General features: G+C 43.8%; 1 protein-coding gene across 2 annotated transcripts; it reads right to left on the bottom strand.

Moving 5' to 3' along the window:
* Window positions 1–27: 27 nt before the first annotated feature.
* On the bottom strand, window positions 28–15441 carry LOC120032153 (prestin-like). Of its 2 annotated transcripts, none has more exons than XM_038978118.1 (18): window positions 15270–15441; window positions 13656–13950; window positions 12979–13118; window positions 10264–10374; window positions 7611–7798; window positions 7056–7220; window positions 6529–6764; window positions 6057–6204; window positions 5691–5804; window positions 5144–5221; window positions 4768–4863; window positions 3660–3766; window positions 3388–3457; window positions 3055–3147; window positions 2706–2834; window positions 2120–2335; window positions 1818–1872; window positions 28–1670 (listed from the first exon to the last, which is right to left on the bottom strand). In XM_038978118.1, the coding sequence occupies exons 2-18, from the start codon at window positions 13808–13810 to the stop codon at window positions 1531–1533; spliced, it is 2241 nt and encodes a 746-aa protein (XP_038834046.1). In that variant the 5' UTR covers window positions 13811–13950; window positions 15270–15441; the 3' UTR covers window positions 28–1530. The 2 variants fall into 2 exon arrangements, with proteins under 2 accessions (XP_038834046.1, XP_038834047.1); XM_038978119.1 differs by having other exon boundaries at window positions 13656–13947.
* Between the last annotated feature and the right edge of the window lie 2340 nt (window positions 15442–17781).

The raw sequence follows: 17781 nt of genomic DNA, 5'->3' as shown, positions 1-17781 counted from the left end.
TTAAAGTTTTCATTCAATCACACATTGACCTGTACTATAAAACTGCATTGTTTATTGATGTAAAAGTCTTAAGCTGTAAGATATGTACAGTACATTTGAACGGTATATTATTATCACAAAAATATTGATAACTTTCCAAATGTACAAATTCATAGCTTTGAACCAACACAACATACAGCACTAGATGAGTGACTTAAATCGGACCAAACGCAGTGTTCAGCTGCTGTGGTGACTGGTTATTCATATAGTAAATTCAACTGCATATCACTGATTTAAAGACACTTGACAAAACAGCAGATTATTATCTGAAGTGGCCATCCTGACAGCGTCCCTGATTAGTTTGTTGTAGATTTGCACACCGATTGTACAATGACTGGAACTGGAATGATGCATTTCTTAGATATTCAGCAGGAAAGGGGTAACAAGAGGCCAATCGTTGAGGAAAACATCACAGTAAAAGTAACATCTATTCAACATGCCAGAGCTACAGTGGTGGGCCTATTCAGTGTTGCTCTCCTGGATCTCAAATGTAACCACTAAAGGGGGTGCTCTGAAAAGACCCTCGGCACTCAACAAAATGTGACCTAAAAACCTGAGTGTTGCTATTTCTCTTCTACTTTGGGACAATGCTGTGACGAACACAAGTGCTTGAAACCATTTCAAAGACAAAGTAAATTCATAAATGGCTTGCTCTTAGCATAAAACGCCAAGAGTACTGCACGCTGCAGCCCATAGGAATGTTAGCAATAAAACCAAACCCATCTTTATTAAATATATATCTCAGCTTAAAACAAAAAGTTGCACTTGGAGATGGGCGTTCAGACTGTCTCCAGTCCCAACTCCCCTGGGTCACCTAAGCCTTGTTCACACTGCAGGCCTTAATGCTCAAATCAGGTTTTTTTCATCCATTTTGGGATGCTGACTCTCCAAACATCAAGTTACAAGTTACCAAATCAGATTAGTTTGTGTTCAGACAGCAGTCATTTGCTGACATGGCTACGCTAGTTGTCATAGTAACACCGGGTGTGTGTGCAGTGGTGTAGGCTGATTGGTGGTGTTTATGCTTCCTAGCACTCAGAAGTTATGTAGCAGGCTAAGGTGACGACTCCTGCCATGGACGTTTCCCAGTTGCTTTGCATGTTCAAAATCAAAATAATTTTAAACAATTAACAAGCTAGTTAACTACCACGTTCTTGTCAGAGTAGCTAGCAAGCATCAAGAGATGCCAAATAACAGTCTAAAAACACCTTGAGGGCAAATAAATCAGATTTCACTGTTCAAACACGTCAGATGGCCAGGAATCAGATTTGTATCTGACTTCCACCTACGAAGGTGGTTTGAAATGTGGCTAGAAATATCCTAATCCATTTGCTGTTCAGACTGCAGGAACAGATTTGAATTGTTTATATATCTATATATAATAAAGGATTTGAGTCACTTCAAACTGCCAATGTGAACACGGCTTTAGAGCAGCCTTAGGTGCATGTGGCCCTGTGTCCCCTCCCCCTTGATGTCCCCCGTCGGACAATGTCATTGGATGGCTGGGATGGTGGGCGGGGCAGTCCGGCGCCGACAGTGCAATACAGCATCATGGACGGTGGGGAAGACCATTTCTGGGGTCGCGACCCCGGTGAAGAACTGCAGGGTGCGGAGTTCAGCCAGCAGAGTTCCTGTTAGGAAACAACACACAGCTGGTAGGTAGGCCTATATCTGACTGACTAGTGTTATCGTTGCTCAGGCTAGTGTCTTAAACAACCTCTAGTTCAGTTACCCTCAGGTTTTTTAATAGTAATCTAGACCAGTACGTTATAACTCACTGCTGCAGCCGGCGATGAAGACACACACATCCACAGCTGCATACTCCTTGATCACCTGCAGAGAGAAAAACTCATGAGAACACCACGAAATGAGGAAGTTGGAAACTTAAGAGTCGATCAGCAGTAACACCAGAGTCCTGTTCAGAAGGGCCCAACATTACGATAGAAATGTCATGAACAAAGCTGACATTACGCCCAATTCTGCATGACAAAGGCATATCTGTTCTACAACATGTCTGTTCTGTAATGTTACACTTCTGAACAGACCCCAGTGCTCTGCGAGTCGAGATAAGGTCCCTTACCAACTTGATTGCTTTGGCTCCCACAGAATCAATGAAGTTGACGGGGGTCCAGTCCAGAATGAGGGTGTGGACAGGACAGAGGGGCTCTAGGAACCGGGTCTCCTCAGAGTCTGACTCTGTGTGGGTCTCGGCCACCTGCCCGTTCCCCTGCACCTCCAAGTGGTTCTGGGAGCCGCCCCCTGCCACCACTTCGTGAGTTACGCCCAGCTCCACATCCTGTCCCAATCACAAAACGACGGAAATTGTATCAGCTAATCATATAGGAGAATGAAGGAAACCAATATCGTGTCTGCCAATCACACAGTAGAATGAACGAGACCAAGTGTTAGCCAATCACACAGTAGAATGAAGGAGACCAAAATTGTACCAGGCAATCACACCTCTTTTGGCTTCAAACCAACCACAACAAGACTAACAGCAAAAGCCTCTTAGAAAATGACTACGGGAAGGCCTTCAATTCTGCCCGTCTGTCTGGTGTTCTGGTTACAGTGTCAATATGTGGCGTGTTTCAACAAGAAGCAGGGGAAGTAAACCAAATAGTGATATTGTGAACAGAGTAGAAAAATCCCATATTGAATGGGCTCACCAGTTTGACGACAGCTCTCATTTTTTGTGGTGACTTGTGGTTCTGGCTCTCCCTCTCTGCGCTCTCCTTCTTGAGTTCTCTTTTTCGGGCTTTCCGTATAGCCTGGAGATGTACGGGGTCCACTCCTGTCTGTACACATGTTTAAATATGACGAGACAGGATGGGCCAAGCTGTTTTTTCCCAATGCAAGGATCCCTCACTGAACTGTAGTGTAGCTACAGTCTACAAGAGAGATGGACTAGTTTGCTAGGCCTAAAGTGCTTTACCCGTAACATAGTCGGACAAAAATGAAAACTTATGCAACTCTGCATATTCCACACACAGAAACACACACGGCAGCTGAGATTACCTTCTCTTTGAGGGCGTTCAAATAAAGGTCACTGTTTGCAAAGTAGATTGAAGAGTTTGAGTGGAAAATCTTAATCCCTGTGCATTCAGCTGCCTGGAACAGAGAGGCAGAATCACAGGTCTCACTCCTCATCCAACACCATGTACTTTCTCAGTCTATCCAAGGGTAGTTACAGGCCAGTTACGGCCACTAAAAAGTTCATTTATAAAAACCTTGTCCACCATTACAATTTTTTTGTGACAAACTACCGCTAGGCAATTGTTCAATACTTTAATGAAACCTAGCTTTTTAGTGCCTGCAACTGTAAGACCATACAGAGAGTTACAATATTACTTTTTCATATTCATCCACGTCACAGTACAGGCCTGTGTCCAGGACCTGTCCCAGGATCACACTCTTTGGGCTGTGGAAAAGAAGGGGGCGAGAGATATTGAAACGTTTTAGCACAGTTATTTCATACATTTCCATTGGACAGATTAAAACTGAAAAAAATCTACCTTTTTTCCAAATGAAGCTGGTGATATGAAGTGGTTACCAGTGATCGTGAAGGGAATATTAAATACTAAACTTGAATATATTTCAAAAGTAGTAGGATGGTTTAGTACCTCTGTGTTCTGTAGATGACACTCAGGATGGCAAATCCTAAGGCCACCAGAAGTCCAAGATCAAGGCCCAACAGCACAGAGGCCACAAAGGCTACCAGCCAGATAGCCTGGAAGACATACAGACCAAAGCAACAATGGTTACAGATCCATAGTATAGGCCTCGTCCCAGATCTCTTTGTGCTGTGTATCCAACTCCTACAGTCACTGTCATGCAATGACCATATGATCATACGGTAAGACAGCGCAAACTGATCTGGGACAAGGCTACCATAGCACACTGATCTGGGACCAGGCTTCCATAGCACTGATCTGGGACAAGGCTACCATAGCAAACTGATCTGGGACAAAGCTACCATAGCAAACTGATCTGGGACAAAGCTACCATAGCAAACTGATCTGGGACAAAGCTACCATAGCAAACTGATCTGGGACCAGGCTTCCATAGCAAACTGATCTGGGACAAGGCTACCATAGCACACTGATCTGTGACAAGGCTACCATAGCACACTGATCTGGGACCAGGCTTCCATAGCAAACTGATCTGGGACCAGGCTACCATAGCAAACTGATCTGGGACAAGGCTACCATAGCAAACTGATCTGGGACAAGGCTTCCATGGCAAACTGATCTGGGACAAGGCTTCCATAGCAAACTGATCTGGGACAAGGCTTCCATAGCAAACTGATCTGGGACAAGGCTACCATAGCAAACTAATCTGGGACAAGGCTACCATAGCAAACTAATCTGGGACAAGGCTACCATAGCAAACTGATCTGGGACAAGGCTACCATAGCAAACTGATCTGGGACAAGGCTACCATAGCAAACTGATCTGGGACAAGGCTACCATAGCAAACTGATCTGGGACAAGGCTACCATAGCATGACATGTACTGAAGGAATCTGTCCGATTGGGTTTTCTGGTGTGATGTGGTCATGGTGCGGTCAGATCATTTAAATTGTTTACATTTTAGTCAATTCAGAAAGTAAACCAAATTCCAAGTTTTCTACATTGAAAAGCATTTAAGATAATTGAAATTACAGTGTACTTCCTGAAATGACCCTGGGTCAGATGTAATCAGAAGGAGTTGTGTTGCGGTCCAGACTCACCAACTCGATCTTGCTGGTCCTCCACAGGGCAGGGATGTCCCTGAATTGTTTAAACATCCCCAGCAGGTTAACCATGATGATGGCAGCCAGCGCGGTCTGAAAGGACAGGGGGGAGGGATCAGGGTTGAGTTGGGGTGAATTACCATTCAAAAGAATAGGATTGGACATTTCAATGCAAATATTTATTATATAGGCTACTGTAATAGCGATTCAAATTCCAACATCAATGCGACTTTTTAATTGGTTGACATTTTGCAAGGGATATATTAAATAAAGATAGTGCCTCTGACAGGGCTGTTTCCCGTCCTCATTCTTCCTTAGCCGTCTCATAGAACACCCGCTGTAGGTGGAGTTGGTCGGTAACAGTTACACCCACCTGTGGCAGAGGCTGGAAGACAAAACCAATGGCCACCACCACCAGCAACACCACCATAGACGACAACAGACCCGCAATCTGCAAAGACACACAGAGATAAGGTAAGTTAACACACCTATCATTTAGCCTTCCTTGAGTCTGCACAGAAGCGTCTGTTGATCTAATCTTTATGGCGCCAATTTAGCTCCCGTTATGAGGTGACACATGTAATGAAAGGACAACTGTGTCATGTTAATGGCCATACACTCAGTGTGGGCCCAGCAAACAGGATGGGTGTGTGTGTGTCACTGTATCAAATCAAATTTTATTTGTCACATGCGCCGAATACAACAGGTGTAGACCTTACAGAAAAATGCTTACTTACAAGCCCTTAAAAGTAACAATTAAAGAGCAGCAGTAAAATAACAATAGCGAGGCTATATACAGGGGTAACGGTACAGAGTCAATGTGCGGAGGCACCGGTTAGTCGAGGTAATATGTACATGTAGGTAGAGTTATTAAAGTGACTATGCATCTATGTATGTGTGTGTCTGAGCATGTGTGTTACCTGCGTATTGCCTCCAGTGCTCTCCTGCACCAGACTGCGGGACATGGAACAGGTGATGGCGAAGGTGTGGAAGAAGGAGCTGACAAAGTTACACAGGCCCAGGGCAATCAGCTCCTACAGGGCAACACAGAGCCAACGGGTTAGGCTCTGGGGTAAAGTATCCCACAGGTACAGATCTAGGATCAGCCCCTACAGGGCAACACAGAGCCAACGGGTTAGACTCTGGGGTAAAGTATCCCATAGATACAGATCTAGGATCAGCTTCCCTCCCCCAATCCTAACCATTAGTGGGAGAAATGCTATGACGTTCTTTGACATCTCCACTCTCCAAGGCTATAATGGCTACAGTACTGTGGAGAAACTGACCTGGTTACCATCCACACTGTAGCCGTGTTTCAGAGCAAAGATCTTGGCCAAAGAGATTCCCATGGAGAAGCCCACCACCGCTATGGCGATAGAATCCGTTACCAAGTTGGGCAACAGAGAGAAGTCTGGGATTGCAGGTGGAAGCAGCCTGGAAACAAATAACAAATATTGTCTGAAAAGTTGATTGAATAGTAACAACTGTTTGTACAGTACAAGTCTTCTGATGTTGTTACTTGTGCATTTTGACTCACTAAACACTTTTTGGACCATAATATGCCACCGATACCTTTTCCCACTATAGAGCTGACCTGAACCGTACTGGCTTGGATATTGGGTTATCGTATTGTGCTTTTCAGGTTCTAGTAACCATGTAGGATGCATACAGTAACCCGTTTGATTTGGCTGGGCCGAAGGCCAGTTCAGTACAGCTTGGTTTGGATCGGCCCAGTAGTGTGAAAAGCCCTTTTCTTACCCGGATGGAATTGTCCCGACCACGTCCACTTGGTAGTTCTCTGACAGACTGAGACCATAGGAGATCCCCGTTGAGACCATGACCACAATGATCTCTCCAGGGATGGGCACAGGCAGCTTCTTCTTGAAGCGCTCGTTGAGGTCCTTCACGCAGTAGAGGACTACCATGCAGACCACGCCCACAATCAACGTGGTCACGTTGGTGCTGGTGATGTCACTGAACACGGCCGTAACACTCTGGGAGGAGAGAGGGGGTGTGAGAGACCTGGGAGTGTGTCCCCGAGAGCATTGCATAAAACTCACAATCTATATTTATCAGGAATTAATCATTTGTCGATTTATAACTAAACCATGCAGGCTTGTAAACTAGGCCTAATGCCCATGTATTACAGCAGAGTACATCCACGGACTCCTATAATGTGGATGACTTTCCTGTCTGCTGCCGTTTAAAATTTAACCACTCCATTCCTCATGCAGGGGACCCCATCCAGCGGTAGAGGCCTCTGAGAGGCCCCGTCAGTGACTCACGTGAAGAGCGGACAGGGGCCCACTGAAGCGCGGGGTCTGGATGCCCAGCAGGTATTTAAGCTGAGAGATGAAGACGTGGACTGCCGCGGCCGTGGTGAATCCGCGTACCAGGGGCTCCGTGAGGTAGATGGCCACAAAGCCAAACCGCAACAACCCCAGGACCAGCTGGGGGGAATGGAAAGAAGGAGACAAACAGAGAGAAAGACAAACAAGGGGAGAGTAGATGATGACGATTTACTTGCATAATAAATGTCAACATAGATAAAGTAGGTTGACATTAGGTCAACTAAGTTGCGGTCCTGTGGATCCCACTATGGTTGAGTAAACAGTGGGCGCTGAGCAACCTGTTGAAACCACAAACCCCCAAGGTTATGGGATGATCCTTATCTTCAGCATGAAAACTTTGACCTCTTATTGAGAGACTGACTAGTGGTGGGAAAGCTAGTGGCAACATGGAATAATCCGTGGTCTCATGCACTTACTGTCCAGCAGAGAGGATGCTGGGTTATTTGAGGGGACATTTTTCTGAAGGTGGAAGAGGGGAGTGTAACCCACCTGTATGACTCCCACCAGGGTGGTGAGGACTACGGCTACGTGGACCCTCCTGGCATCGCGGGCCTCTGTGTCGATGAAGACGGTGGTGTTGGTGGCGGTACCATTCAGGGCCTGGATGGTGAACATGGAGTCAGGGGCCTCCCTCACCACCACTCCTCCAATCATCAGGCTGATCACCGCAAATGTGCCTGCAGAGAGCACAGCCACAACATTAGGGGTGTCAAACTCAACTCCTGGAGGGCTGAATGTTAGCTGTTTTTGTTATTTCCTTTCCATGTGTGGTAGCAGGCTGCCTCATGGTTAAGAGCGTTATGACACTAACCGAAATGTCGCTGGTTCAAAATCGACGAGGTGAAAAGTCTGTCAATGTGCCCTTGAGCAAGGCACTTAACCCTAATTGCTCCTGTAAGTCGCTCTGGATAAGAGTGTCTGCTAAATGACTCAAATGTAAATGCAAAATGTGTTCAATTAAGACCAAGACAACCAGGGAGTTCCTTACTAATTAGTGACCTTAACTGATCAATGAAGAACAGGAGAGAAGCGAAAACCAACCGACACTCGGCCCTCCAGGAATTGACTTCCGACACCGCTGGGGGTTAATGGTTTAGGGGTATGGGCTTTTAAGGGACAGGGTTAAGGAGTTATAGGGTTCAGGGACACAGACAAAGGACTTAACACCTGGCAGCTTATTGATACTGAATATGATGACATCACTCTGAAATAAAACAGAATAATAGAAGTATAAATGAATTCAATGAAATGAACTATGAGGAGCACTCTCTCTTCAGCCGGTTGAGTCTGACTGACCATTGCCTCTCATCCTGTATGGCTCAATTGGTAGAGCACGCACCGCCAAAATTGTGGGTTCGCTTCCCGGGGCCACACACACGGAAAATGTATGCACGCATGACTGTAAGTCGCTTTGGATAAAAGTGTCTGTTAAATGGAATATATTATTATTTCATGACATTGACTCATACAACAGTTTGACTTGGTAGCTTTGGCACTCCCCCTTGGTCAAATAATGAACATAGCACTCATTCCCCTCGAGGTTATCAGTCAGTCGCCAAGGTGCCAGGTTCTTTATCAGTAATTGTTTAATAGAGAGGGGAGACATCAGTGACACACCAGTGCAAACAGCTGTGAACCCAGTCCAGGCGCCTCTGCCGGGGCAAGTCTCTGTGTCTGGTAAAAGAGGTATGAAGCCATGTAAAAAGTCATGTTAAAAAGGTGTTCTCATTTCCAGGTCAGGTTTGCTTGTGTTAGCTCGTTACGTTTGCAACTAGAGATGTTGACACGGGCTTTTGCCCAAGACTTGAACGGGTGCCAAAATATTCCTTCATCCCTGCCTCAGAGGGAGAGAAGGCAGTCGCAAGTTACTACAGCAACTGCCCTCCTTAAGGCCACAATTTGGGCGGAGGCCATTTTGTTACAACTGCTGCCGCTAACTATTTCCAAGACGGTTTTAGTTCTTCTTTTCTTGTTGAAGTGTTTAATGTGATTCACTGACTCACCGAGTTGTCAAAAGGAGACAAACGTGACGGCTGAAATTGGAGACAAGGCTATGTCTGCCTTGAATGTTCCCATAAATCTAGCCTGTCTATGTGCAACAGATGGGGTCACTATATGCCAAGAGACCTGACCTCACCCAAGCTTAACAAGGACACCGATCAATTCCCAAAGTAAACCATTTCAAAACTTGGCTCATTTCCTGAAGTGTCATGAAAAAAATAGTTTAGCTATTATTCTGGTCACTTTATCTGTTACTCTTAAACATATTAATCTCTCAGAGGTAACACCCAGACTCTTGGTTGACTGGGCTCCCTGGGTGGATGAGAAGGCTTAGTCCCATATAGCACCATATTACCTTCATAGTGGACTACTGTTGACCCGGGCCCGATAGGGCTCTGACCAACAGTAGAGCACTAAATAGGGAATAGGGTGCCATTTGGAATTCACCTGTTGTTGGCGTGGTTTGGAATGGTCAGTCTGTACTTGGCACAGTCATCGGAATACAAAACTCTCTGTCCAAGAAGTGAAAAGGCCACGGCTGTCCAGGGGTAGAGACCTACAGGAAAACTATGTGAATACAACCAGGACTACTTCATTGGAACACCCAGTAGGAGTAACATCCATTATCACCACAGGTCGGCTGCAGGGGTAGTGTTCAGTAGGGCACAAAGTAACAAACCGGTTTGCAAGGGAAAACAAAAGTCAATGTTCTTATTAGAGACGTTCGGGTAGTATCTGTACCTCTACGTTTACTTAAGCAATAAGCCCCGAGGAGGTGTGGTATATGGTCAATATACCACGGGTAAAGGGCTGTTCTTATGCACGACACAACGCGGAGTATACAGCCTGCATACAGCCCTTAGCCTTGGTATATTGGCCATATATCACAAACCCCAGAGGTGCCTTATTGCCATTATAAACTGGTTACCAACGTAATTAGAGCAGTAAAAATAAACGTTGTCATACCCGTGGTATACGGTCTGATATACCACGACTGTCAGCCAATCAGCATTCAGGGCTCGAACCACCCAGTTTATAACACTGAACACGACCCCGCTCCTGGTTAGCCACATTATACATCTCAATAGTGTAAAGTGACTTCCTCTGCACTAGCTGGAGCTCTGTCATCGGGATGGCTCACCTATAGATATGTGTCTAGAGGTCCCAAAGAAGGTGTAGAGCAGGACGGGGTAGAAGGAGGAGTACAGGCCATACACAGGAGGCACGGCAGCCAGCATGGCATAGGCAAGACCTGGGGAGAGAGATGGAATGATGTTCTACTACCCAGTGCATACACACATTGATACAACAGTAGCTAAGATTGGGAGAAGTCTGTCCATAATAAAGAACTACTCTACCTTCTTAACAGCAACGCAGGTCCTACAGGTTCTAGTTTTGTCGCACCTGGACTACTGTTCAGTCGTGTGGTCAGGTGCCACAAAGAGGGACTTAGAAAAATTGCAATTGGCTCAGAACAGGGCAGCACGGCTGGCCCTTGGCTGTACACAGAGCGCTAATATTAATATATGCATGTCAATCTCTCCTGGCTCAAAGTGGAGGAGAGATTTACTTCATCACTACTTGTATTTGTGAGAGGTGTTGACATGTTGAATGCACCAAGCTGTCTGTTTGAACTACTAGCACACAGATCAGACACCCATGAATACCCCACAAGACACACCAGAGGTCTCTTCACAGTCCATGTCCAGAACAGACTATGGAAGGCACATAGTACTACATAGAGCCATGACTACATGGAACTCTATTCCACATCAAGTAACTCATGCAAGCAATAAAATCACATTTAAAAAAGATAAAAATACACCTTATGGAACAACGGGGACTGAAGCAACACAAACACAGGCACATGCATACACACACACGATAACATATGCACCATACACCCACATGGATTTTGTGTTGTAGATATGTGGTAGTAGAGTAGGGGCCTGAGGGCACACAATGTGTTGTGAAATATTTTTTAAATTGTATAACTTCCTTAATTTTGATGGACCCCAGGAAGAGAAGCTGCTGCCTTGGCAGGAACTAATGGGGATCCATAATAAATACAGTACCAGTCAAAGTTAGGACACACTTATTCATTCGATTTTTTTTTTTAATACTATTTTCTACATTGTAGAATAGTGAAGACACACTCTTGGCATCCAGGTGAAGCTGGTTGAGAGAATGCCAAGAGTGTGCAGAGCTGTCATCAAGGCAAAGGATGGCTAGTTTGAAGGATCTCAAATATAAAATATATTTTGATTTGTTTAACACTTTTTTTGGTTACGACATGATTCCATGTGTTATTTCATAGTTTTGATGTCTTCACTATTATTCCACAATAGTAAAAATAAAGAAAAACACTGGAATGAGTAGGTGTGTCCAAACTTGACTGGTACTGTATATGCTGAACAAAAATATAAACGCAACATGCAACAATTTCAAAGATGTTGCTGAGTTACAGTTCATATATATAAAGAAATCAGTCAATTGAAATAAATATATTAGGCCCTAATCTATGGATTTCATATGACTGGGCAGGACGCAGCCATGGGTGGGCATAGGTCCACCCACTGGGGAGCCAGGCCCAGTCAATCAGAATGAGTTTTTCCCCACAAAAGGGCTTTGTTACAGACAGAAATACTCCTCAGAAGAAGCCGGACGTGGAGGTCCTGGGCTGGTCTGCGGTTGTGAGGCCGGTTGGACGCATTGCCAAATGCTCCAAAATTACGTTGAAAGTGGCTTATTGTTTTAAAAAAAATAACATTAAATGATCTGGCAACAGCTCGTGGACATTCCTGCAGTCAGCATGCCAATTGCACACTCAACTTGAGATTTCTGTGGCATTGTGTTGTGTGACAAAACTGCACAGTTTAGAGTGGCCTTTTGTCCCCAGCACAAGGTGCATCTGTGTAATGATCATGCTGTTTAATCAGCTTCTTAATATGCCTCACCTGTCAACTGGATGGATTATCTAGCCAAAGAATGCTCACTAACTGGGATGTAAACAAATTTGTGCACAACATTTGAGAGAAATAAGCTTTTTGTGTGTATGGAAAATTGTTGGGATCTTTTATTTCAGCTCATGGAACCAACACTTTACATGTTGTGTTTATATTTTTGTTTAGTATAAAACAATCTCTTCATTAAGGCAGCATCTGGCATTACCACTTCAACACTCGTCCCTTATCTCCAAGCAGAAGATGGTTGCCTAGCAGCCTTGTTGTTGGCTCAGCTCATGGCCGGTCTCACCAGCGGTGTGGCACTTTTCTTTATAGGTTTGTACCGACAGATGTATCATTGAATAAAATCCTTTTACAATATGAAGAAAATACATCCTCCAAATGCAACATCTGTGTATACCTACACGTTGGCTCAAATACATGTTTGTTTTTTTATTACCCTCAAGCACTAAATTAGACCCTCCTAACGTCAAAATTGTCAATGATGGTGATCGCCTATCATGAATGACAATTTGTCATGTTTTTACAGGTGACATTCCAAGCTGCATCTGCCAAACCAGACATTTGATCTCTGCGTTGTTAATGTTAAAAGAATATGGAGTCTTCTTGAATGATGTGTAACTACTGTTTCGTGAGTGAATTTTAAAGCACATGTCAACAACAAGCCATATCTGTATTTGATTTCAATCAAAGCATAAACTGGTAGGCTTTTTATTGGAACGTGTTGTTGAGTTTTAGTCGCTTTAAAGGGAAAAATCACAAACATTCAGCACAATCAACAATGATTCAGCTTCGATATAACTTTATTAAAACGAGCACCATTCTGAGAAGTGACATTAAACCCATCCTGGGAAGTGCAGCAGTATACCCCTGACTCCAACACCACTGACCTTGAGGTAGCTGCATGACCCCCGTGCTGAGGCCTGAGACCAGGTCCCCAAACAGGTACTCCTTGACAGGGTAGGACGGCAGCCATGTTAAAATGGGCAGGAAGCTCAGAGCAATGGCTTTGGCCTTCTCTGACGAGCAGCTGGGAAGAGAGAGAGTGAGTGAGTAGGTGTGTGTGCTTAATCAGCTTATCTATTAGGGAAGCTTCCTAGCAGCAAGTAAATGGGTGTGTACTTCTACTAGTGTAATACTAGACACATTTTGTCAGATAAAAAAATAATAATCATAACTTCACATAAGCTTTGAGTCGCAACAAATTTCCTGAAACAAGGTATTGCATAATTCCACATCCCAGTCACACACTCAGCAATGTTCTTCAATCCAGGTCATCAAAACACTGATAGGTATGTCTACTGGGCTGGAACAACACTTGAACACACTGTGGGTCCCAATGACCAGGATTGAAGAACACAACACTACAGTCTGTTCATATCTGTAACAGGGTCGTGTTCTTTAGTCGCCTAACGGCAGAAAACAAACTGAAACAGGGTGGGACTACCTGGACCTGTCCAATAAGAACCACAAATGTTTTCCATTTTCTGTTGCAAAAGTTTTGCTACAGTGTGTACTATTAAACACAACCCAGGTCTGTGGACACTAACTCGATGTATATGCTTACTGGAGCTGCTGTGCCAGTCTCTGCCTGATGGTCTTGGGGATCCTCTCTCTCGGGTGCAGGAGCTGGGTGTGAAGGTAGGCCTCATTGAACACAGGCCGTTCCACACGGTACATCAGCGGTGGGGGCACATCCTCGCAGGGCGTCACATGTTCCATAACACAGACAGGACACTGGGCATGTCAGAGAAAGGGGGCAGCTCCTAGCTTAAGTAGGTTCTTTCTCTCTCTCTCTCTCTCTCTCTCTGTGTGGTTCGCTGTCTCCTTTTCCACACGTCCTGCTTCCTCCCGCTGCTCTGCTGAGAGAGGAAGACAAAACAGTCAGTAACCGTTTAGACCACAGGTGTCAAACTCATTCCACGGGGGGCCGAGTGTCTGCGGGTTTTCGCTCCTCCCTTGTACTTGATTGATGAATTAACATCACTAATTAGTTAGGAACTCCCCACACCTGGTTGTCTAGGGCTTTATTGAAAGGAAAAACCAAAAACCTGCAGACACTAGGCCCTCCGTGGAATGAGTTTGACACCCCTGGTTTAGACCAAATGTTTTTGAAGCAAAGCGTTGTTTTGACCAAACTCCAGCAGGGTTGAGCACCATGCGGCTGGTAGTTTACATTAATAGAGTAGCCCTATTTATGGAGATTACAATGCGTTTCTGATTATTTTGGGGGGGGGGTAATGTTTTCAGACATATGGGCTATCTTTTCAAGCAAATATTTTTGAACTGATATCGCAAAATTGTGACCAAATTTTCTGCTCCATGTGGAAAAAGAAAAACAGGGGTTTATTCACTAGGAACCAAAGGGGAAGAAACAGGAAGTGAACTCCTGAACTTGTCCAATAAGAAACTGGTTTTCGTGGCAAAATGTTCTGTTGCAAATAGTTGTACTACAGTTGGCACTAATGAATACACCCCATGTGTGTTCTACATAAGAAAGTTTACACTCCAAAATCAATGCAGAGATAGGAGCCTATTCTTTGGGCTAAAGAACAGTCCAAACTACACTTCAGGCTGACTGTGGTAGCCTGGCCTACACAACATGGCAAACCAGAGGATATTGACCTTTCAGGTTGGAAGCTACTTAGAGGAAAGGTCTCCAGCAGCCTTACTAAAAATAGACATCCATGTTCTTATCATATACTTAATAGACTTCTGCGGCAATGATAAACATGATCACATTACTCTTAATTAGAATAATGTCTAAAGCAGGGCTCTCCAACCGTTGTTCCTGGAGAGCTACCCTCCTTTATAGGCATTGACGTAAAGGTATAGGCTATGACTGACTACTTACTGTAAAATCAGAATATTTAAACAAAAATTCAACATGAGATTAAATATATTAAACTGAAATTCTGGAACCCTGACAACAAAGACGTGAAGTTATAACACCATGTGTATAGTAACTGGCTGTTCCTCGTGATTTTGTTAGATGCCTAGCGACTTGTGTCATCAATGACAAAACACAACCACATCCTCAAAATAAAAGGTAGTTAACTAACGTCAGCCACATGTTTTAACCTGAATTGCAGGTTACAGAGGAATGTGTAGCGGAAAAGTGACGGCTATCTACAGAATGAAAAGCGCACATGACAGATGCGAATGAAGGACCATTTCTTACCTTCCCGACCTCAGCCTAGGATGTCACACTCTGACGCGATTGACCCGAATTCAATGTTAGAAACTGACCGCGCATCTAGGCTCCGGTTACAGTTTAACACCGGGAATGCAGTTTTACAACCGTCGACACTCGACAGCCGCATACTCGACCAGAGGAAGATCACTTGATGGAGTGGGGAGCACGTCAACTCTGACGTCACTAAACCAGTGATCATGGGACTTGTATTTTCTTTCCTACAGTAGTTGGATGATGATAGAAATGTATTCCCCTTTTCTTATTATCGTTATTGGTGCTATCTATATACGTATTATAGTTCTTTGGTTGGTGTTTTTCCGAAGTATATGCATCTACATTTCCTAAATACTCACCTAAATTAGAAAAAATATATATAAATTGGTTTTGTTTCAGTTTATCATACTACATAATTCCGTGAATGTTGTCAACACTGACAATTGCCTTGCAGATAAAAAAAATAAAAGACAGAATATCACTCATTCTCCCATGGAATAGTAGTCCGGTCGGCCTGGCCCTATTGATGGTCATTGCTATCCAGTGTCCTTGGGACGTTCCTACCCTAAACCCTAACAACCCAGTCTCACATATTGTGAAATAGACACGAATTGCCTATTGGAAATGTGTGACAGACACACGAAAAAGTATATGTTTTCGTGTGCAGTACACGATTTTGTATACAGTGAATTTCCATCACTGATAAAGACAGTAGGTTACTTAATACAGAAACGAAAGGGAGGGGCGTATAACGCGAAAATCTAGCAAACCAAAGGTTGTGTGTTCGAATCTCTTCATGGATAACTTTTGCATTTTCGCTACTTTGCAACTACTTTGCATGTTAGCTAACCCTTCCCCTAACCGTAACCCAACTCCAAAACCTAACCCTTTAATACTTAGCTAGCATTTAACCACAACCTTAACCCCTAACCGTGCTAACGTTAGCCTCGGCAAATTGGAATTCTTGAAATGTACACAAATGCGTCAAGAAAATAGTGTAATACACAGGAAATGCGTTGTGATGAAAATCGTGCCTGTCACGAATGTCGAATAAGTCATTTGTGTCTATTTCACAATAAGCCGTGACAGTGTGTTGAACCTTAACCCTTACCTTAACCATTTTAAATGTCAACTTCAATGGTCTACGACCCATACAGATACAAAGGCGCTCTCGAGTGGCCTTCTTGTGTAAAATAAATATATTCATGAAATATTATTAACGTGCTCAAATAATATTCCGACAGATGGCGCCATTGTATGCTTTTTACAAGCTCGTGTCTCGGTTCTGCTTGTTTTTGAGCAGGGTACGTCACTATCACTAGATGTCTCAGTTCTGCTTTTTGACATTATATTGCTGGCATTAAATTATAGATACTTGGTCAAAGGCTTAGGTCACCTATACTGCCTAAGTACTGTACTTTATAAAGGGGCAGGTGGGTCCTGCATTCAAACATATGGTTAGGAAATGGTCATGGATCTAAATGTTGGCTGTGTGTAAACTTGACAACTTCAAACCTTCAAAGTCAATCTTAAATGGCCAATTGGGTGTACCAATTTCACCACCACTACTATATCCACCACTAATTTCATTACTACTACTTATCAGGCAAAAAATAACAACTTAGGTTGGGTACATTCATGTATTTTCTCTACTCTACTCTATAGGCTAGGAGCATGGCGTACTGAACAGAGGACCCTTTAATCCATAGCCTCCTTGTAAAAATAAGACGACCAGATCCAACTTGTCTGGTGCTAGCAGGCAGCCAGCTGGCACTAAAGGGCGACCCCAGAGGGCTACCTGGAAGGCTGCCAGTGACTAAGAGAGTCCCAGGCCTCAAAAGCCTCCTGGACAGGGTCTGTGTAGTGTAATACCCTGGCATAACAGCATTCTCCCTTTACACATCACACCATTCATTACAGGCCATAAGAGTAAATTATTTGGTCCTTTTTATTTTATTTTGTATCACTTAAAAAAAAAAAATGGTGATCTCAGATGAAGGCACATGGTAATCTGAATTTCCTCACAATTCAAGGCATAAATACTATTCACTGTTCTCTCTTTGTGCATCTGTTTTACTTTGTAATCATATGACAACATCAATCTCAAAGGAACTGCCTGTCTCAATTCTGCATGTCCAGACAAAGCCATGACCTAAGCAAAACTGTCATGTTGAGTCATTCACACTTTGTCAGATTATTTAAATGCCCATTGCAGTCAAAGTTCAGTTTTTCTATGTTTTGTAGCAATTGTACAACAGCTGATTAACTAACACTGTAAAAGCGTTTAAAAAATCCTGATAGTTGCTGCTTGAAAATCCAATCGACATAGGACCTTCTAATCAGCAGGTTTGCATGGGCGGGAGTTTCGGATTGCCAGGTGACGTCACCAGGCGGTAATTTGGTTAATAGACCAATAACAAAGAGAGTTCCAAACATAGAGATCCAATTAAATTGCTAGAGGGGTCTGCCATTAAACCCTCAAAGTTCCAGAATGGAGTGAAAA

The sequence above is a fragment of the Salvelinus namaycush genome, chromosome 38 (assembly GCF_016432855.1).
Source record: "Salvelinus namaycush isolate Seneca chromosome 38, SaNama_1.0, whole genome shotgun sequence".
Lineage (NCBI taxonomy): Eukaryota > Metazoa > Chordata > Actinopteri > Salmoniformes > Salmonidae > Salvelinus > Salvelinus namaycush.
This window is presented reverse-complemented; position numbering and strand designations above follow the sequence as displayed.

Bases quoted from the DNA above. Each gene is read 5' to 3' on its own strand.
- LOC120032153 (XM_038978118.1), bottom strand. From the start codon at position 13,810: ATGGAACATGTGACGCCCTGCGAGGATGTGCCCCCACCGCTGATGTAC. The intron at 7,221-7,610 runs GTGGGTTACACT...CATTCCCCCCAG, and splicing joins CCCTGGTGGGAGTCATACAG to CTGGTCCTGGGGTTGTTGCG. The intron at 2,835-3,054 runs GTAATCTCAGCT...ACATGTGTACAG, and splicing joins TGAACGCCCTCAAAGAGAAG to ACAGGAGTGGACCCCGTACA.